At 38.1% G+C, this 16,477-nt stretch overlaps 1 protein-coding gene across 1 annotated transcript in view; it reads right to left on the bottom strand.

Annotated features, from left to right (window-relative positions):
- Positions 1-7,480, bottom strand: part of LOC149833994 (pfkB-like carbohydrate kinase family protein) — a 36,241-nt gene extending 28,761 nt beyond the window's left edge. The window contains exons 1-2 of the mRNA XM_090011157.1: positions 6,754-7,480; positions 3,276-3,461 (exon numbers count right to left, since the gene is read on the bottom strand). Coding sequence (XP_089867283.1) covers positions 3,276-3,461; positions 6,754-7,380 — 813 coding nt within the window. The 5' untranslated portion in view covers positions 7,381-7,480. The remainder of the gene's footprint in view (positions 1-3,275; positions 3,462-6,753) is intronic.
- Between the last annotated feature and the right edge of the window lie 8,997 nt (positions 7,481-16,477).

Consider the following 16,477-nt stretch of genomic DNA (forward strand, 5'->3'; position numbering starts at 1 on the left):
CAAATAGATGGGATAGAATGAATGTACATCTTCATAGTTTAGCCCACATACTTAAAAATATTACGAGTCAGAGTATCTCAAGATCCCAGAGTATCTCAAGATCCCAGCAGCAGGAGGGGTCAAGCGAGTTTCTCCTGGTAAAAAATTTATTTTATCTATTTAATAAATTTTAAAGTTTAATGATTTAATTATTTTATTATTTCATTTGCATTTTCTTGTTATAGTTGTTAAACATTTTTTTTCTGCAGAAAAGGATAATGATATCCTAGATGGTGCAATGCTCGCGCTTGAAGTCATATTTGCTGAAAATGAAGAGCTTTCTACACTTTATAGGTCATAACTTGTGACTTTTGCATCATGAAGTGAAAGATTTAGCCGAAATGCAGCAAGAATAGATGCATTGAATCGTACAATGACGGTCCTTAATTGGTGGCGTTTTTATGGTGGTGATACACCTGAGTTGAGAGCATTATCAATTAAGGTTTTATCTCAACCTATTAGCACATCTTCTGCAGAAAGAGTGTGGAGCACCTATAGTTATATTCACAATGTTAAAAGAAATAGGCTCAATGAAGATCGTGCTGATAATTTGGTGTATATTCATTCCAATCTTCGATTGATTGATAGGTATAATTAAAGTGTTGTACTTTTGTTTTGGTATTTTCTTTTTCTATCATTGATTATTTATTAACATTTATATTTTATATTCTTGTTATAAAAATGTGCAACAATCGCTACAAAAAAGGACCTAATCGAAAATGAGATATCAATCTAAACTTCCTATTATAGAAGAAAATACGTTGAGATTAGAAGATATGCGTTGGAGAGATTTGGATGATAGTGCACAACAATCAAGCACTATTTCCAAATCCAAACTCAAAGATGCACAACTAAGAACTCTATTGCCTCCAATAATCATATGTACAAATGAGGTTAAAGAGGATACAAATCAATCCAACAGAGCTAGTACAACTAGTGCAGATATACAAGAGCGACCATCAGTTCCTCAAGGTTGGGTTGATCGTTTCTTTAGCAGGAGACCTAGGCAAGATATGTTGATCTTATGTTTTTTATTTTTACTTTTTTCTATATATGTATTTTTTATATTTTAAATTAAGATTTTTTAATATTTTGATTTTTTAACATATTCATTATAGAAAATGAAGAAAGAAACAGAAGGCATAGTCGTGGAGGACAAGGAGGACGTGATGATGCAGAAAGTTATCGATCTATTGCTTACCTGAAGGGAAAGATAAAGATGACAGATTATTGATTGTTGACAATGAAATGAACTCTTGAATTCTTAATTATTCTTTTGATGATGTAGTTTGACTAGTCCAACTTAAAAACTTTTATGTTACTTTTTTTGTCATGGTCTTGTAATATTTTATTGGTTTGATATGTACTTTTTATTTTGAAGCTTGCATGATGAAGTGAAGTAGTGAATTATGTTAATTTTAAGTTTACACTTTACAGTTTTAAACTTTATAGCTTATAGTTTATAGTGTAAGACTTTATAGCTTAAAAATTTAACCATATCTCTATGTAATCTTTGAGTTTATTGATTTCTCATTTTCTATGTTGCAGAGATCACAAAATTTACAACAATCAAGTCATTTGATTCTTTCATTGAAAAATGTATGTTTTTTAATCAAATTTATTAGTTTTTTTAATGCAGTATTTAATGTTTGCATGCATTTGTTAAATGGTTGCAACAGGAATGTGAATTATGATCTTCTCTTGATGTATTATTTTTTAAATGCTTGAAAGTTGCAATATGATGCATTTGTTAGATAATTGCAACTTATATTATTTATTGTCTTAGATACATGTTTTATTTTGCCAATAATGACATAAATCTTATTTTTTGATAAAATAAAAATATATAATTATATTTTCGCTTCCCTTTCGATTCTTATTCGCTTCCCACTCAAATCCTAGGTCGCCTCCTTCTTCGCTTCCTAGGTCGGTCGCTTTTGGGTCGCTTCCGGTTTGCTTCCTAAGTCGCTTCCGAGACGCTTCTTGGTTCGATTCTAATTCGTCTCGTGCTTCCTGCTTCCTAAAATTTTAGAAGTGCCTTGCTTCCCGCTTCCGCTTCCCGTATCGCTTTCCGATCCCGCTTCCTTGACTGGCAACTCTACTTAAGACCCCTTGTATCAGTAAGCTTCTTTGAAGCTCCTTCACGAATAAATTCATTATTTTTAAGTGTTGTCTCTCTTTTTATATTGTATGCACTGTTGTGCCTGTGTAAGCCTTAGTGCTTTTTTGGATTGTCTCGTGGTGGACTCGTGCATGTCCACTTTGTGATAGTGTTCTTTATAAGCCCTTAGTGGTTTTTGTGCTTTGGACCATTTGTGGGTGTGATTTGTGCCTCTTGAGTGAAGTGTGTCAAGACTTCTTGCTTCATTGCAGTCCCAGCATAGAACTGAAACATCTTCACAGCACACCATGATTCCAGTTGTACAAAATCAAGGAAAAATAACGATAGACGTGTCACATTTTGGAGAGAAAACATTGATGACTTTACAAGTGGCAGCAAATAACTGTCACAACGTGCTTTTCAAATTCACCATTTGGAGAAAACATTTTCAGAAAATAATCATTACAAGAATGCTGCAAACCTTTATAATCTTTGTTGGAAATTGATTATTAGTAGTCTAGACTCTAGTAGATTGGGTATTGCTTGTTCCAGCTGAAAACCGAAAATAATGATAACAGTGCCAAGGCATGATACCATGCTACAGGATGGAGAAACTTGTGCCACCACATAATTTTATGATTATGAAGAAAACAATGAGCATTTGGAAGCACATAAAACAAGGAAGCAAGCAAGAAACTACATGATTCAGCAGCTTACTATTTATAAGCAGTTAAGCTTTCAAAAATATAACAATGATTTTTTTTCCAAATAATAACCAAGAGAAATTACCATGGTAACTGGACATTAGATGACTTCTAATTGTCATGGAATTACAATCTGGCTTGTGCAGATTAGATGGAAGAACAGTATTATTTAGGTAAATTTGTCCTACTGCCCTGATAAAGAGAAAAGGGCAAATTATTTGACTCAGCAAATTAATCTTCCAAAGCAATTTATAGATAACTGTACTTAAATCTCAAACTTAATAGACCAATTTTCTGAAAGATCGGTTGCAAGTTGCAACACTTCTCATTTCATCTCATAAACTGCGTCATGTGTGTGTGTGTGCGTACATGCACACAGTTGTTTATCCAGACATAAATAATACCTTCTTTTAAGATATAGTCAAACTCACCATCTGATGGCATTTCATTGCAGCTTCACTAATCTGTTCGAATGACTCTGCAGGCAACCCTGTCAACCGTGATAATTCAGATTCATTTGGGCTCAGCATGTCTACATGTTTCAGAAGTTCAGCAGGGATTGGTCCATCCATTCCCCCAGCATCCAGAATGACTGGAACTTTTGCAGCTCTTGCAGCCTTAAATGAGGACATAACCACATTAAATGACGTCACCTTAAGAAACGAGAAATACCACACAGAAAGTAAATGACCAAAGATTTTTAAAGTAAATTCCTGTTGGAAGGCAATATCAAATATTCAAAAAAGCAGTTAAAGTTTCCTAAAATTAGAAAAATAAAGAAAAACATAATTAAAGGCAGCGTGGATCAGAGTTACCGGAAGCTTCTTAGGTAGGTGGGATGCTCGCTTCCCAGAAACTCGCTTCAGAAGCGCGATACTCCTCGCTTCCGAAACTTCATGGGAATCTCGATTCCCCCACGCTTCTTCTATGCTTCCCAAACACATGGTCTATGCTTCCTATATGCTTTTCTCATGTTTCTTTTCATGTTTTTCATGTATTTTCTCTCACGCTTTCACTCACTTTCCATGTACTTTCTTTAAATTAGTAACCATCATTGTTAGATTTTAACAAAAATTCAACTCTTTTACTGAAAAATCACGAAATGTAAGAATAAGAATGATCAATTTTATTTTAGTTTTTATTTGTTTCTTGTTTGATTCCTATTCAATTATCATATTGCTTCATTTTTTTTAATATTTTGCTTTTAAATTGATACTTAGATTCCCGCTTCCTATAAATTTTAAAATGCTTTGCTTCTCGCTTCTGCTTCCCGTAGCGTTTCCTACTTCCGCTTCCTAATTTGGCAACCTTGGCGTGGATCAACAGAGTATGACAAGTTGACTATATCCTAACAGATCAAACTTTTCTATTGATCTCAAATTATTTGCACGAGAAAAATCTTGAAAACCTCTAGAAAACAAGCGAAGTTGAGTAATGTAGAAAATACTAGTTCATTAATCAATTATGAATATACACCTTGCTCATGAAAACTAAACCTGCTGAACATTATAGAATATCTTAAGGTTTATCTGGCATAAATCTAAATTTAGATATTGAGTTATGAAAAATACTTATTTATCAGCTTGAGCCTGGAGTTTCATCAATCTTAGCAAGTAGTGATGATTATCAAGATCACTTAGAGATGCACCAAAAGCATAATTACATTGAAGAGAAGCCATAGCAGGGAATTTCTGTAGGTTTCAACTAAAGCATTTAAAAAAAATGACAAAATACAAAATGCTTCTTGTTTTACTTCTTACTTACCAGGCACCTACTGTATCCTCGTTGTTTCACATAAGTGTAATGTATCTTTCAAATATTCACATATTTTTAACATGTTGCAAAATATCAATGTTTATTATTCTCTTTTTATAGCTTTTTTCTGATCACCCACATGTCAGATAGTTAAAATAACTATATGCATCTGACAGTTCAGAATGTATAATATGTTAAAACAAGTTTTGTCACACTTTATTCTTTTAAAAAATGCTGGCTTCCCTCCAATGTAAATAGCAGAACCACCTCATTGTTTAATCAAACTTAGAATGTAATACTGCACGAGTTGTCGCTTGAGCTCTGTCGGTAGCTATATGTCCACACAGGAAGTAATTTGCATGTACTTTCTGTGCTTCCTGCCAATGCATACTAAGGATGCAGTAGGTAAGAACATATGCTTGCATCTTCTTCATACTATTCCTCTTCCACTTCATTTTTATTTTCTTTCTTTCTTTTTTTGTGAGGTGGGGGTTGGGGGTAAATATGTTTGAAATACTTTCATCCATTCATCATTCTTGATTAACGAACAAAAAGAGAGATTGATCTTTTCTGTAAAAGTTGTGGGAAAAAACATATTTATCATGCTCTTTAAGAAAGTTTTCATCTTCCGCTTTCTCATTTACATTGGTCATGTTTAGGTCAGCAAGACTAACACTTGGTCCTGTCAAGCCAACATGTCCTATATATCCCCACTTAAGAATTATGATACAGTTGGTAAGTGGTAACCAAGAGCAAGTGCTTCATCACCAGAACTTTTAATTATGAGAAATAATTATTTAGCTCAATATGGGTTACTAGAGGTAAGCTTACTTGATATTATACTATATATCACCATTCACCAACTAATCATTATAATGGTAAGCACTCATGAACTTGAAAAGTACAAAGAAGCCTACAAGATGGCAGTTAGACTTGAATGTGTGGAGAAATTTACACCCTATGTAGTTGGAGATAATCATGGATTCATCTGATGAAGGAACATAATGAAGGGGCAACTGCAGGTGTCAGTTGACACTAAGAAGACAAGAACATTGAATAAAGCACATAAAGTCCAATCCTTCTGAAAAATATTGTTTCTTTATGTTTTCATAAAAAATACTGCTAAAGCCTACTATTTCTTAATACTTTATCCTTCTTAATATTTCTTTATAAGTTTGATTTTTTTTAAGTATTTGAGATGTTCCTGAGAAAAACCACTCGTTGCAAAAAAAAATCCCGAAAAAAAAACTCGAGGAAAAATTGCTAAGAACCATATCTGGCTATGGAATAAATATAGTTACATAGCTTATAATTTTATGCTTAAACAAAAGAACATTCTGCTAATAATCTTTAAAACTTGGGCAAGTTAAATTCTGATTGCATACAAAAAAGCTAAATCTCCAATAGGGGCTTACGATGTCCACAAGTTGTAAGTTTCTTGAGATTTCAGTAGGGCCTGCCCATCCCTAGATTGCTTACATGGGCAAAATGCGGAAGCTGAGGCTTGGAAGAATCATACTAATTGCTTTCAATTAATGTTTCATGAACCTAAAGAATATACCATGGATCTCCAGAGTTCATGAATTATTGTGCTGTCTTCTGTTTTCTAGCTTATGAGAAGAAAAAGACGTACTTAATACAGTTAGTACTCATCTCCATCAAGGGTATTTTAGGAGCTGAGAGTTCAGATAAATATTTCAGCTTAGACAGTTCCATGAAATAATCTTTTGACCACAGACCACCCAGTCAACCACCAAAAGACCATTTGAACAAATTCATGCTAGAAAATCTAAATAACCCCAAACGGCTCACAATTCATGAAAATAAGGGTGGTTTAAAAATGGTATAAAATATAATTTTCTAGTCAACTAACACATGAAAATAATAAATAGAGCATGCTAAACGATCCAATGGTTAGATCTAACTTTTAGAGCTTAGATCTATGTAAATCAAGTGTTTACCATGTGGTGGTACGGTACCACCACAGAAATCATCCACAAGAAAGACTAAATGCATCTTCACCAACACAATGAAATACCACCAACCCAATATGCCACGCAAACAGTTTTTTCTTTTCTTTCATAAACAACACCAAACAGTTACAAAAGGTAACAAATGTGATTCAAACCAGAGTGTAGTGAAAAGTGCATTCACCTTGGCAACCTGAATGTTGACTCTGTCGGGTATCTCCCTCTGGAGCAACACCACCCCTGCCCTCCCAATGAGGTTGGCGTCCTCAGGGGAGAGCTCCTCGGGCCAGCAACTCATGTTGGCACCTCCCACGATGATGATCGAGTTCTGCCCATCGGACTGCAGCATCACCACGGCGTGCCCCGTAGGGGCGCCCTCGTTGCTCATCGCGCGGTCGAGGCAGACCCCACCTGCCTCAAGGGCGTCGGCGATCAGCCTGCCGTGGGCGTCCCGGCCGAGCTGCCCTACGAAGAAGGTTGGGTAGGACAGCTTTCCGCCACAAGCCGCCTGGTTAGCGCCCTTGCCGCCGGCGAGGGTCTGGCCGGTCTTGGCGGAGATGGTCTCGCCTTCTGCGGGAAGCCGCTCTATCTCCACGTAGATGTCTGCATTGGCTGAGCCCACCACCACCAGGGGGTTCTGTTGGTCCTTTCCGGTCTGTGATGGGTTCAGGGCATGGAGGGAGGGAGGCCTTTGTTTTGTGGGGAGGTGGAGGATGGGGTTGGGGTTGGGGCTTCGTCTTCTTCCGACTGGGGTTGTGGGTTTGGTTGGATTCCACTGTTGGGAAAGTCTGCATCTTATCATGCCTTCCATTTATTTTTCTTCCTCCTCCTCCTTGCAGCTGAATCAGTGCAACCGGCTCTCGATGCCTCCGTTACATTACATTGCAGACAGCAAATGGACTTCATTTTCTTTCCTTCCGTCTGTCATGGTTATCTTTTTTCGTTTTTTTTTTGTTTAGAAAGATTTGTCATGGTTATCCGAGTTGTTGGTTGGTAGACGGCTCGTTCATTCGTCTCAGTTGCACGAACTCGAGTCGGTTGCGCATGACAGATATGGGAAATATTTTGAAATTATCGCAAAAAAAGTGACATTCGGATCGCCGTTTCAAATTGTCAAATCATACTTTCAAAATACACGATGAGGTCGTTTTAATGACGTTTATATCGGCTGATATATATCAGGAAAAAAGTGTGCTGCTGGTCTTTTTAAAAGGAATGCAAAAAAAATCTATTTCTTATGAAAATTTTGTGCTATTATTCCGATCATTTAAAACTTATGGTACTTTAGATAATATCCAATCTCTAATGTTTTTATCACATATGCAGATACAAAAATAGGACATTTCGCTATTGGACTGCAAAACCAATTTAGTCATCCAGTTAAGGCATCCAGTGATGGACGGCAGAACATAAGTGTCATCTGACAAGGGGACAACACAACTCGATCACTGTCCGATGTACCAAACAGATGCAGATAATTCTCAATTTATCCTTATCTCCTTCCAACCGTCCTGTTACGTTTTTCATAGGATAAAAGGACTCTTTGTTGGATAAATCCTTGTATGGGAGAACTTTAACAGATAAGTGCCCTAAACCTTATAAATAAAGGTTTACCTTTATGCTTTAGAGGATCTGAAAAATCTAAAATTTATATACCTACGTACTGGCTCTGCGACAACACATCTAGATCAATCCTGCCAACATATTGTTGTAGAAGCTCATGAATAACGATCACATCTACTATGGATAGAAGAACAAGCCTAAACGATCAAACAAACCCCACATTCGAAAAAGATAATTTTCTCATATCCCTAATCCAGTTATTTCAATCTTATTTAATTTTGACTAAGTACTTATAAACAAATGTATGTTTGTTTTCCATATTGCAATCTACGACGGAGTGATTCAAGCTATGAGGATTAAGGAAACTTGTTTCATTTTTACCTTTCCACAAGGTGAAGGACGATCAAAGCTTCTAACGACATTCTTACGTTTTAAAGAAGAACCCAAGTCCCATTCTTCTACATACAAATTTATTCATCAATAGTTTTTGACGATCGTGATGGCATGTTGTATCTTTTCTTGATTTTTCATAGCTAGATTTGCATCGTAGAAAAGTTTTAAAAACTTTGGTTTTTGGGTTTTCTGTTTAGACAGCAATCCATGTTTTGTCATTCGTTACGTTTTGGCCGTCAATGATAGCACTGTCCACTAGCCACTGCAAACCGAACTGTGTTTCTGCAAAACCTCAGGTTTGGTAGTCCGTCTGTTTGGCCGTCCACAGATTGTGGCCATTAGTTACAGCATTGTCCACTGGTCACTGCTTGCAGAAATGCATTTATGTAAAACCTTAGGTTTGGTCGTCCGGCCGTTTGGCCATCCACCAAACTTTCGTCGTTAGTGACAGCACCGTTCGTTGGCCACTGCTCGCAGAATTGCATTTCTGCAAAACCTTAGTTTTGGTCATTCATCTATTTAGTCGTCCGCTAGACTTTAGTCGTTAGCTAGACTTTGGTCGTCCAATGACAACGCCGTTTGTGAGCCATTGCTCGCAAAACCACATTTTTGCAACATCTCAGCTTTGATTGTCTGCACGTTTGGCTGTTCGCTATGGATTGGCCATCCAGTGACAACGTCGTCCCCTGGTCACTGTTTGCAGACTCACGAACCTACAAAATACCTATTTGACTGTTTGCATGTTTGGACACCCGTTGGTCACTGTTTGCATACTCACCAATCTTTAAAATACTTGTTTGGTTGTCCGCCATGTTTGGCCATCCGTCGACCTTTAATTGTCCAGCTTTCACCGTTCGGCAATGCTTTTAACAGGTTTGTCAGACAACGTCATTCTCTAATAGCATCATCTGGTAACCTTTGGCTATCCAACAGACCTCATTTCTTCATGTTTGGTCGTCTGCAGATCATTGGATGTGCAGACATTCGCAGATCCTCAAATCTGCAGGATCTATCGTCCACTGACAGACATAGTCGTCCATAGACCCTTGTGTCTGCGACCTTCTTTTGGCTCCTTTTCGGTTTGTGTAATTTATTTTTTCCTACGAATTAGTTGTTTTTGCATTAGTTACATGCATTCAATTTAAGGTTAGGTTATATCACATATAGAAACCCTTGCTGAAAACTTGCATGCTCACATAGAAAATAAGAAAATACAACCTCCAGCAAATGAGAGGTTGTGTGAGACATTATTTGATTTTTATCGTGTATTCCTTATTTTCTTTCTCTCTTTTAGGAAAAAAGCACTCTTTTATTGCATTTTTTAAAAAAAACTCTTATCCTATTATTCGAAGTTTTCTTAATAGTACATTTTAGTTGTTAGTTGGGGTATATCAGTGGCAGTACCATTGGAGCCAAATTCTTTATACTAGTATCCTTTAGTTGTTAGCTGGAGTATATCGATGTGGACCTATAAGAAAGCCAAAAAAACCTTAGAACCTGAAGAAACCCCATGGATAAAACCATTTTAGGGTACCCAAGTGTTTTTGAAATCTCTCATTAATTGTTTGGGCCTGTGTGAATAATTGTTTAAGATATAATGTATACCCGATCTAAAGCCCGCCAACTTAAAATCTAATTTATCCTAAAGGAATCACCTCTGGAGAATCCTACCTATGGGATGTCACCTCATATGATTCAAAACATCATATTCAATGAGGATCCAGATAAAAGGACCCATACGAACATTCCTTATGAGTTCATGGACAACCAAAAAAAGAGAAAGGCATCGATGTTTCCTGAGTCCAACTCATGTCAATACCCTTATCAGTCTTGTAAAGTCCCTCTCGTGGGTTACAAGATGGGTAGTTCGGTCACAAATGAGTCTACCAAAAGATGAGTCCACAGGACTTCGCATTTTAAAGCTGGGTCTAAAGAACGACACCCTCATTGGTCTCATAAAGTCCCTCATGTAGGTTATGAGACAAATAGTTCTAGCAAAGGTGAGTCTACCAGAAGACGAACCCCGAGGATCCCGTATTTCAAAGCCCAATCTAAGAAATACGATATGTTAGTATAAGCTAAAAGGAATATAAAGAAGATAGCGAAGAAGATGAGAGAGATAAAGGAATAGTTGGGACGGGAGTGGACACAAGCCGAGAGGAGAGTCTGAAAGTCAAAATATGAAAGGACTCGATCAAATAAAGAGGCCAGGAGAATAAACAGACAGACTCCAGAGCCATGAGAGAAGTACAGTTAGTGGAGAGAGTCCCAAGTGTCTGACTTGGAGAGAAAAGTCCACAGATCTAGGCTAACCCATCCAGTCCAAACCATATTATCTAAATCAGACAAAAAGACCAGATCATTGGAAGATATGGTCCAGAACTTAACATCAAGAATGAGATATATGAACATGGACAGAAGAGAATACTCAACATTTTACCCAAAGGATATGAGGACAATAACGATACGCCTCCCAAATTCCTAAAGTTCAATGGAAAAGAGGACCCAAGGACTCACTTGTCCTTGTTCATGAGTAGTATGGCCAGATATCGAAACAACGATAGGAGGTCGATCAATTGAATCTTCTGAAGCCTGAAAGGAGAGGCCTTGGAATGGTTTGTCACCTAGAACCTTCAAAACATCAGAGAGTTTAAGCAGATAATCAATTTATTCATAGAGAGGTTCAGGTTCAATGTGGAGGCCCTTCGTACCATAAGTCAGTTGTATGATCTCAAGCAAAAGGAGGAAGGTGCCCACGAATTCATTAACCGGTGGCGGTCTACGACCAGCATAATGAAAGAGCCTATTGCAGATTCTTGTGCACTGGTCATTCTGATGGACTACTTCTTAACCTCTATGGAGCCTCATCAACATGGCGCAAGTTGAAACATATGCCAAACTCACTAAGAAGGCTTCAACCTTCGAGGTAGGCATAAAGAGAGAAGTGTACAGTGAGTTCCTAAAAAATAATAAAGAAAATAACATCTATAAGAAGTCAGATCCATCAAAAGGCAAGGTCAACGCTGTAAGGACCTTTATACAAAACTCCAGAAAGAAGGAGCAGAAGACGAATAATCAGTATGCCTCTTCAAAGAAGCATAATGAAAATGGATATAGGGGAAATCTTAAGTGGACTAGGGACAAAACGTTCATCAAGTTTGAGCAGTCTCAATCGCAGTTTATGGATTTGCTGCTACAGGATGACCTATTCAGGCTACCCGAAGTGTCTAACCCTCTTCAAATGAAAGAGAACAATCCGACTAAGTATTGCAGATATCATAGAGTTGTGAGGCACAACACTAAGGACTGCTTCATCCTGAAGCATATCATCCAGGACCATATAGAGAGTGAGGAACTAATGATCATTTAGGAGCATATACATCCCTCTCTCTTTCAAAATAGTCATTCCCTCAAGTAGGTCCTTGCACCCGAGAGTCTATCAGGTTAGACATTTAATTCTTAGGAGAAGACAAGGCGATGACATAATACAACCATGAGACTTTAATCTAATAATTCCAGCTCATAAGTCTATAAGGATGAATTATAGGAGTATGAAATTATCGTCAATACCTACATGTAGTGTAAAACCCATGATTTTATAAAAAAAAAAATTAGACCCGGGTCGAATCTAAATCCAATCTGGATCCATACCCAGGTACCCCACTTAACTCCCCCCTCGACACTCTCTCTCATCTCTCTCCCTTTTTCGGCCAGCCCCACACTTGCAACTCGCCCGAGTTGCATTAGCAACCTGAGCCCCCTTGACGTCGACCACCCTCCCACCTCCTTGCTCCCACGGAGGCCCTGCTCTGTACCCTGTAGTGTTCACCTCACCGAGGCTCTCACCGACGACACCCTCTCTCTCTCTCTCTCTCGAAGCCATCACTCGACCCTCTCCTTTTTCTCATGTTTCTCGACCACCTGACGCCTCTTCTCTCTCACGCTCATCGTCTTCCAGCAGCCAACACCAGAACCCCCGTGCACCATCTCCATCGGCGACACCTTCCTCTTTTTGGCCACCTCTCAGGTGAACCCTTCTCTCTCTCTCTCTGTCTTTTTTCGTTGTCTCCATCTTCTTTATCTTCTTTGTCTTCGTCTCCTTCTCTCGTTGTTTGTGGCAGAGGGGAGGGCACGACTGCCCTCTCCCTCCCCCGCTCTAGGTTGGGCTCGTAGGGGAGGGGTTCGACCCTTCCCTGTACCCCCTTTTTGCAAGCCTTCTTTGTACCCTCCTTTTGCAGGGGAGGGGCTTGGCCCCTCTGTGTTTCTTCTTTTTCACAAAGGAGGGGTTGGGCCCCTCCCTGTTCCCTCTGTTAGCAAGGGAGGGGTGTTGCCCCTCCCTGCTCCTTTTTTTGGCAGAGGTGACGCTCTTGCTGCCTCCATTTTCTCCGGCGAGCAGACAGACAGAGGGTGATGCCCTCTGCCTCCTCCTCCTCCCTTTCCAGCCTAAGGGTAGGGGCATGACCCCTTCCCCCCTCTCACCTTCTGTCATGTGGGTTAGGGGTTTCAGCCCCCCCCCCCTCTTCTCTTTTCTGTCAGGCAAGCAGGGGTTGCGCTCCTGACCCTTCCTCTCTTCTGTTAGGTCAGCAGGCAGGGGCTGCGCCCCTATCCCTTCTCTCTCTTTTTAGTTAGTGGGTAGGGGTTGCGCCCCTACCCCTTCCTTTCTTCCTATGTTAATCGGCGGGCATGTACGCAGCCCCACCCTATTTGGGGTTTTGACCCCCTTCTTGTTTTCGAGCATTTGTATAGGTATTCACCTGTTTGATTTTTTTTTAGCTTGCGCAATAGATCCCACTCGTGGCCTGAAACATTCATCACTTACACTCGAAGATGTGCGCAACACTGTGACTCCCCATGATAGGGAAAAGTTTTGTAAAGGAAAATGGATGAACTAAAATAAAGCAATTAAAAATTAGAATAAAAAAAGAAAGGATAATGGACAAACTAAAATAAAGCAATTAAAATTAAAACGAAAAAGAAAGGACAATGGGCCATATATATATATACGTACGCCTTTAACTCAAGGATGCGATTTCACGATTCTTGTCCTTTTTACTTTCCTGTCTTTACTGCTTTTTTGTTGTCGCTGCATTTTCTGTGCACAGGCTTTTACTTTCACATTTACTTTCTGTCTTTACTACTTTTTGTCTTTATTTACCATCGCGCTTTTCATACACTTGCTTTTATTTTTGCATTTACTTTTCTATCTTTACTACTTTCTATTGTCGCTGTGCTTGATGTGCACAAGCTTGCTTTCATATTTACTTTCTGTCTTTACTATTTTGTCTTTACTTTGCCACCACGTTTTAGTGCACATGCTCTTTACTTTGCGCATTTATTTGCTTATACATTTATTTAGTTTGATATGTGATTTCGTGTATCAAGCATTGCTTTTTGTCATCACAAGCTATTTACTTTACATGTTTACTTGCTTATGCATTTATTTAGCCGACGCACGGTTGTGTACCTTGTGCATTGCTTATGCATTTATTTGCTTGTGTATTTATTTGGCCGGAGTACGGTTTCATACCTCATGCACTGCTTACGCATTTTTGCACTCAATGCATGATTTTGCACAACGAGTATTGCTTACACCTTGTCGTCGTGCTGTAATGTGCACGGGTTCGCATTTTGATGACTTGCACTTACATAAGTGCAGTCTTGAGCGTATCGTGTTTCGCTCGTTTGTTTTAAAAAAGATGTGAATCACACTTATGTACTTTAGTTCTCTAAAAAGGGGGATTCCTTGCGTGAATCTATTTTTCTTAATGTGTAGTTTTGTAAAGCAGAATTTGAAATTCCTTCCTATTGTGAGATCGCAACCAAGTCTCCTAAATCAATGTATTTGGGAAAAGAAATTTTACTACTTCGGTTTATGTATCTGATACAACTCGAATAACCCCAATTAGGGGCATGGCAAGGTTTCTGCGAAGAAACCTGTATCATTAGTAGTATCGCAAGACATGCGCAACATGTTGATGCTGCAATATATTGGATGAAAGATCTGTGGCGATCTCATATTCTGCATTTTACATAATGTTATTCAAGTGGTTAAAAAACATGATCTTGTCAAACTAAATATTTGTTGCATCATTTGTTTTGCGAAACAATGTTGTTGGGGTTTCTTTTGAGAAACCCATACCCCTCTCATCGTAGTCATACTTTTAGACAAGTATAATATATTTGTACTACGATGAGTAGGATGAGAGGTCTGTGGTAACCTTGAAATATGAAGTGGGCACTTTGTTGTAATTACATAATGATGATGTTCGCCTCCACAGGCAAGATACTCATATTGGTTTAAAGGACCAGTGCTTGTCAAATTTAAACTAGAATGCTTACATCATTTATTTTTACAACACATTAAAGTTGGGGTTTCTTTTTTAGAAACTTATACCCCTCTCGTCATAGCCGTACTTTTAGACAAGTATGGTATGTTTGTACTACGATTAGTAGGATGAGAGGTTTGTAGTAACCTTGAAACGTGCAGTGGGCACTTTGTTGTAATCACATAATGATGATGTTCGCTTTCATAGGCAAGATAGGTACGATATGTTTTTACAACGATGATTGGATGAGAGGTTTATGGTAACCTCGCAACATGCAAAGGCACAATAATAAAATGAAAATCCCATAAATGGTGATGATTTGCCTTCACCGGCAAGATGCGCAAGTGGGTTGAAAGACCAGAGCATGTAGAATGGGTCTTCAGTTAAATAACACCTGATACACATATTCGACCCACTATTTTTCGTCAAGATAGAGGATGACATAATACAAAAACTCTGATGGACAGGTTGTTAACAACCACCTCTTGGGAAAATGACTTGGCATTCTGAGTCATCGAAGTTAGAGGATGGGACTACCAAAAATTATCATAGGTGGTAGATCCCATAAACTTCTGCAGAAGTTGGATGCATTCTTTGCTACATATGCCTTTGAGAAATTTTCTCTCGGTCACTAGTCGTCCCTTTAGAAACGGACTCACCTAGCTACCCGGGGTATCTAAAATACATGGCATAATAAACCCCCAGATTAGTCTCAGTTGTTTCTATGTCTCACATTATTGTTGAATCTAGATTAGTTCATATTACTTGTTGAATCTAGATTTGTTTACATTAACTTGTTGAATTGTGTGTCATGAATGCATTTGATGCATATATTAGCTTTATTCACAATACTTGTGGTTGAGCCTCTTGCATTAATTAATTGTTTATCTGTGTTAATTAACTACTTATAGCTTGTGACTATGAATTACTTATCTTGTGATAGTTAACTGCTTATTTGCTTGTGTAATCAATTACTCATGCTAGTTATAACTTATATTACTTGTTAAAATAGCTTAACATGTAGAATAACATGCATTGTTTTATTTTTTGTTTCATATTATCTTACTTGCGTACCTATCAGTTTTTCATAAAACTTATCATTTTATGGGCACATGTGACGAATAGGTTTACCAAACAATCGATGACATGATGCAAGATGGCTTATGATCTCACTCCTCTGCTCATAATTTTGTGTCTAGGTTACCTGATTTGGTTTTGAGTTTTGTATAAGGGGAAACCCTAATTTTTGTACAACTGAAAGTTTATCATTAATATATATTTGGCTCACTAATTGTCTTGCTAAAATATTTTTGATAACAATGATTTCGATGATGGATTTTTACGCTAACGTGCCCAAAGTTGTCAACTTATTTTGCTTTTCAAAAAAAAAAAAAATCCGCTGATAAAAACTCTGAAAAATGAAAGGTTTTTTAAGTATTTTCAAAGGTTTAAAAGTATGAAATTTTGGGGCATTACATGTAAAGCCTTTGGAAGCTCACCCAGGTTACCAACTCTTCAAGAAAAGAGTAGGGTGAAGAATACCTTTGATGCTAATCTGCCTCATAGGTCGGTCCCTAGAGAGACCTTTCCTTCTATCTTAATAGGAAAATATTGAAAAAGCATGCA

The sequence above is a fragment of the Nuphar pumila genome, chromosome 6 (assembly GCF_984573655.1).
Source record: "Nuphar pumila chromosome 6, dmNupPumi1.hap1.1, whole genome shotgun sequence".
Classification (NCBI taxonomy): domain Eukaryota; kingdom Viridiplantae; phylum Streptophyta; class Magnoliopsida; order Nymphaeales; family Nymphaeaceae; genus Nuphar; species Nuphar pumila.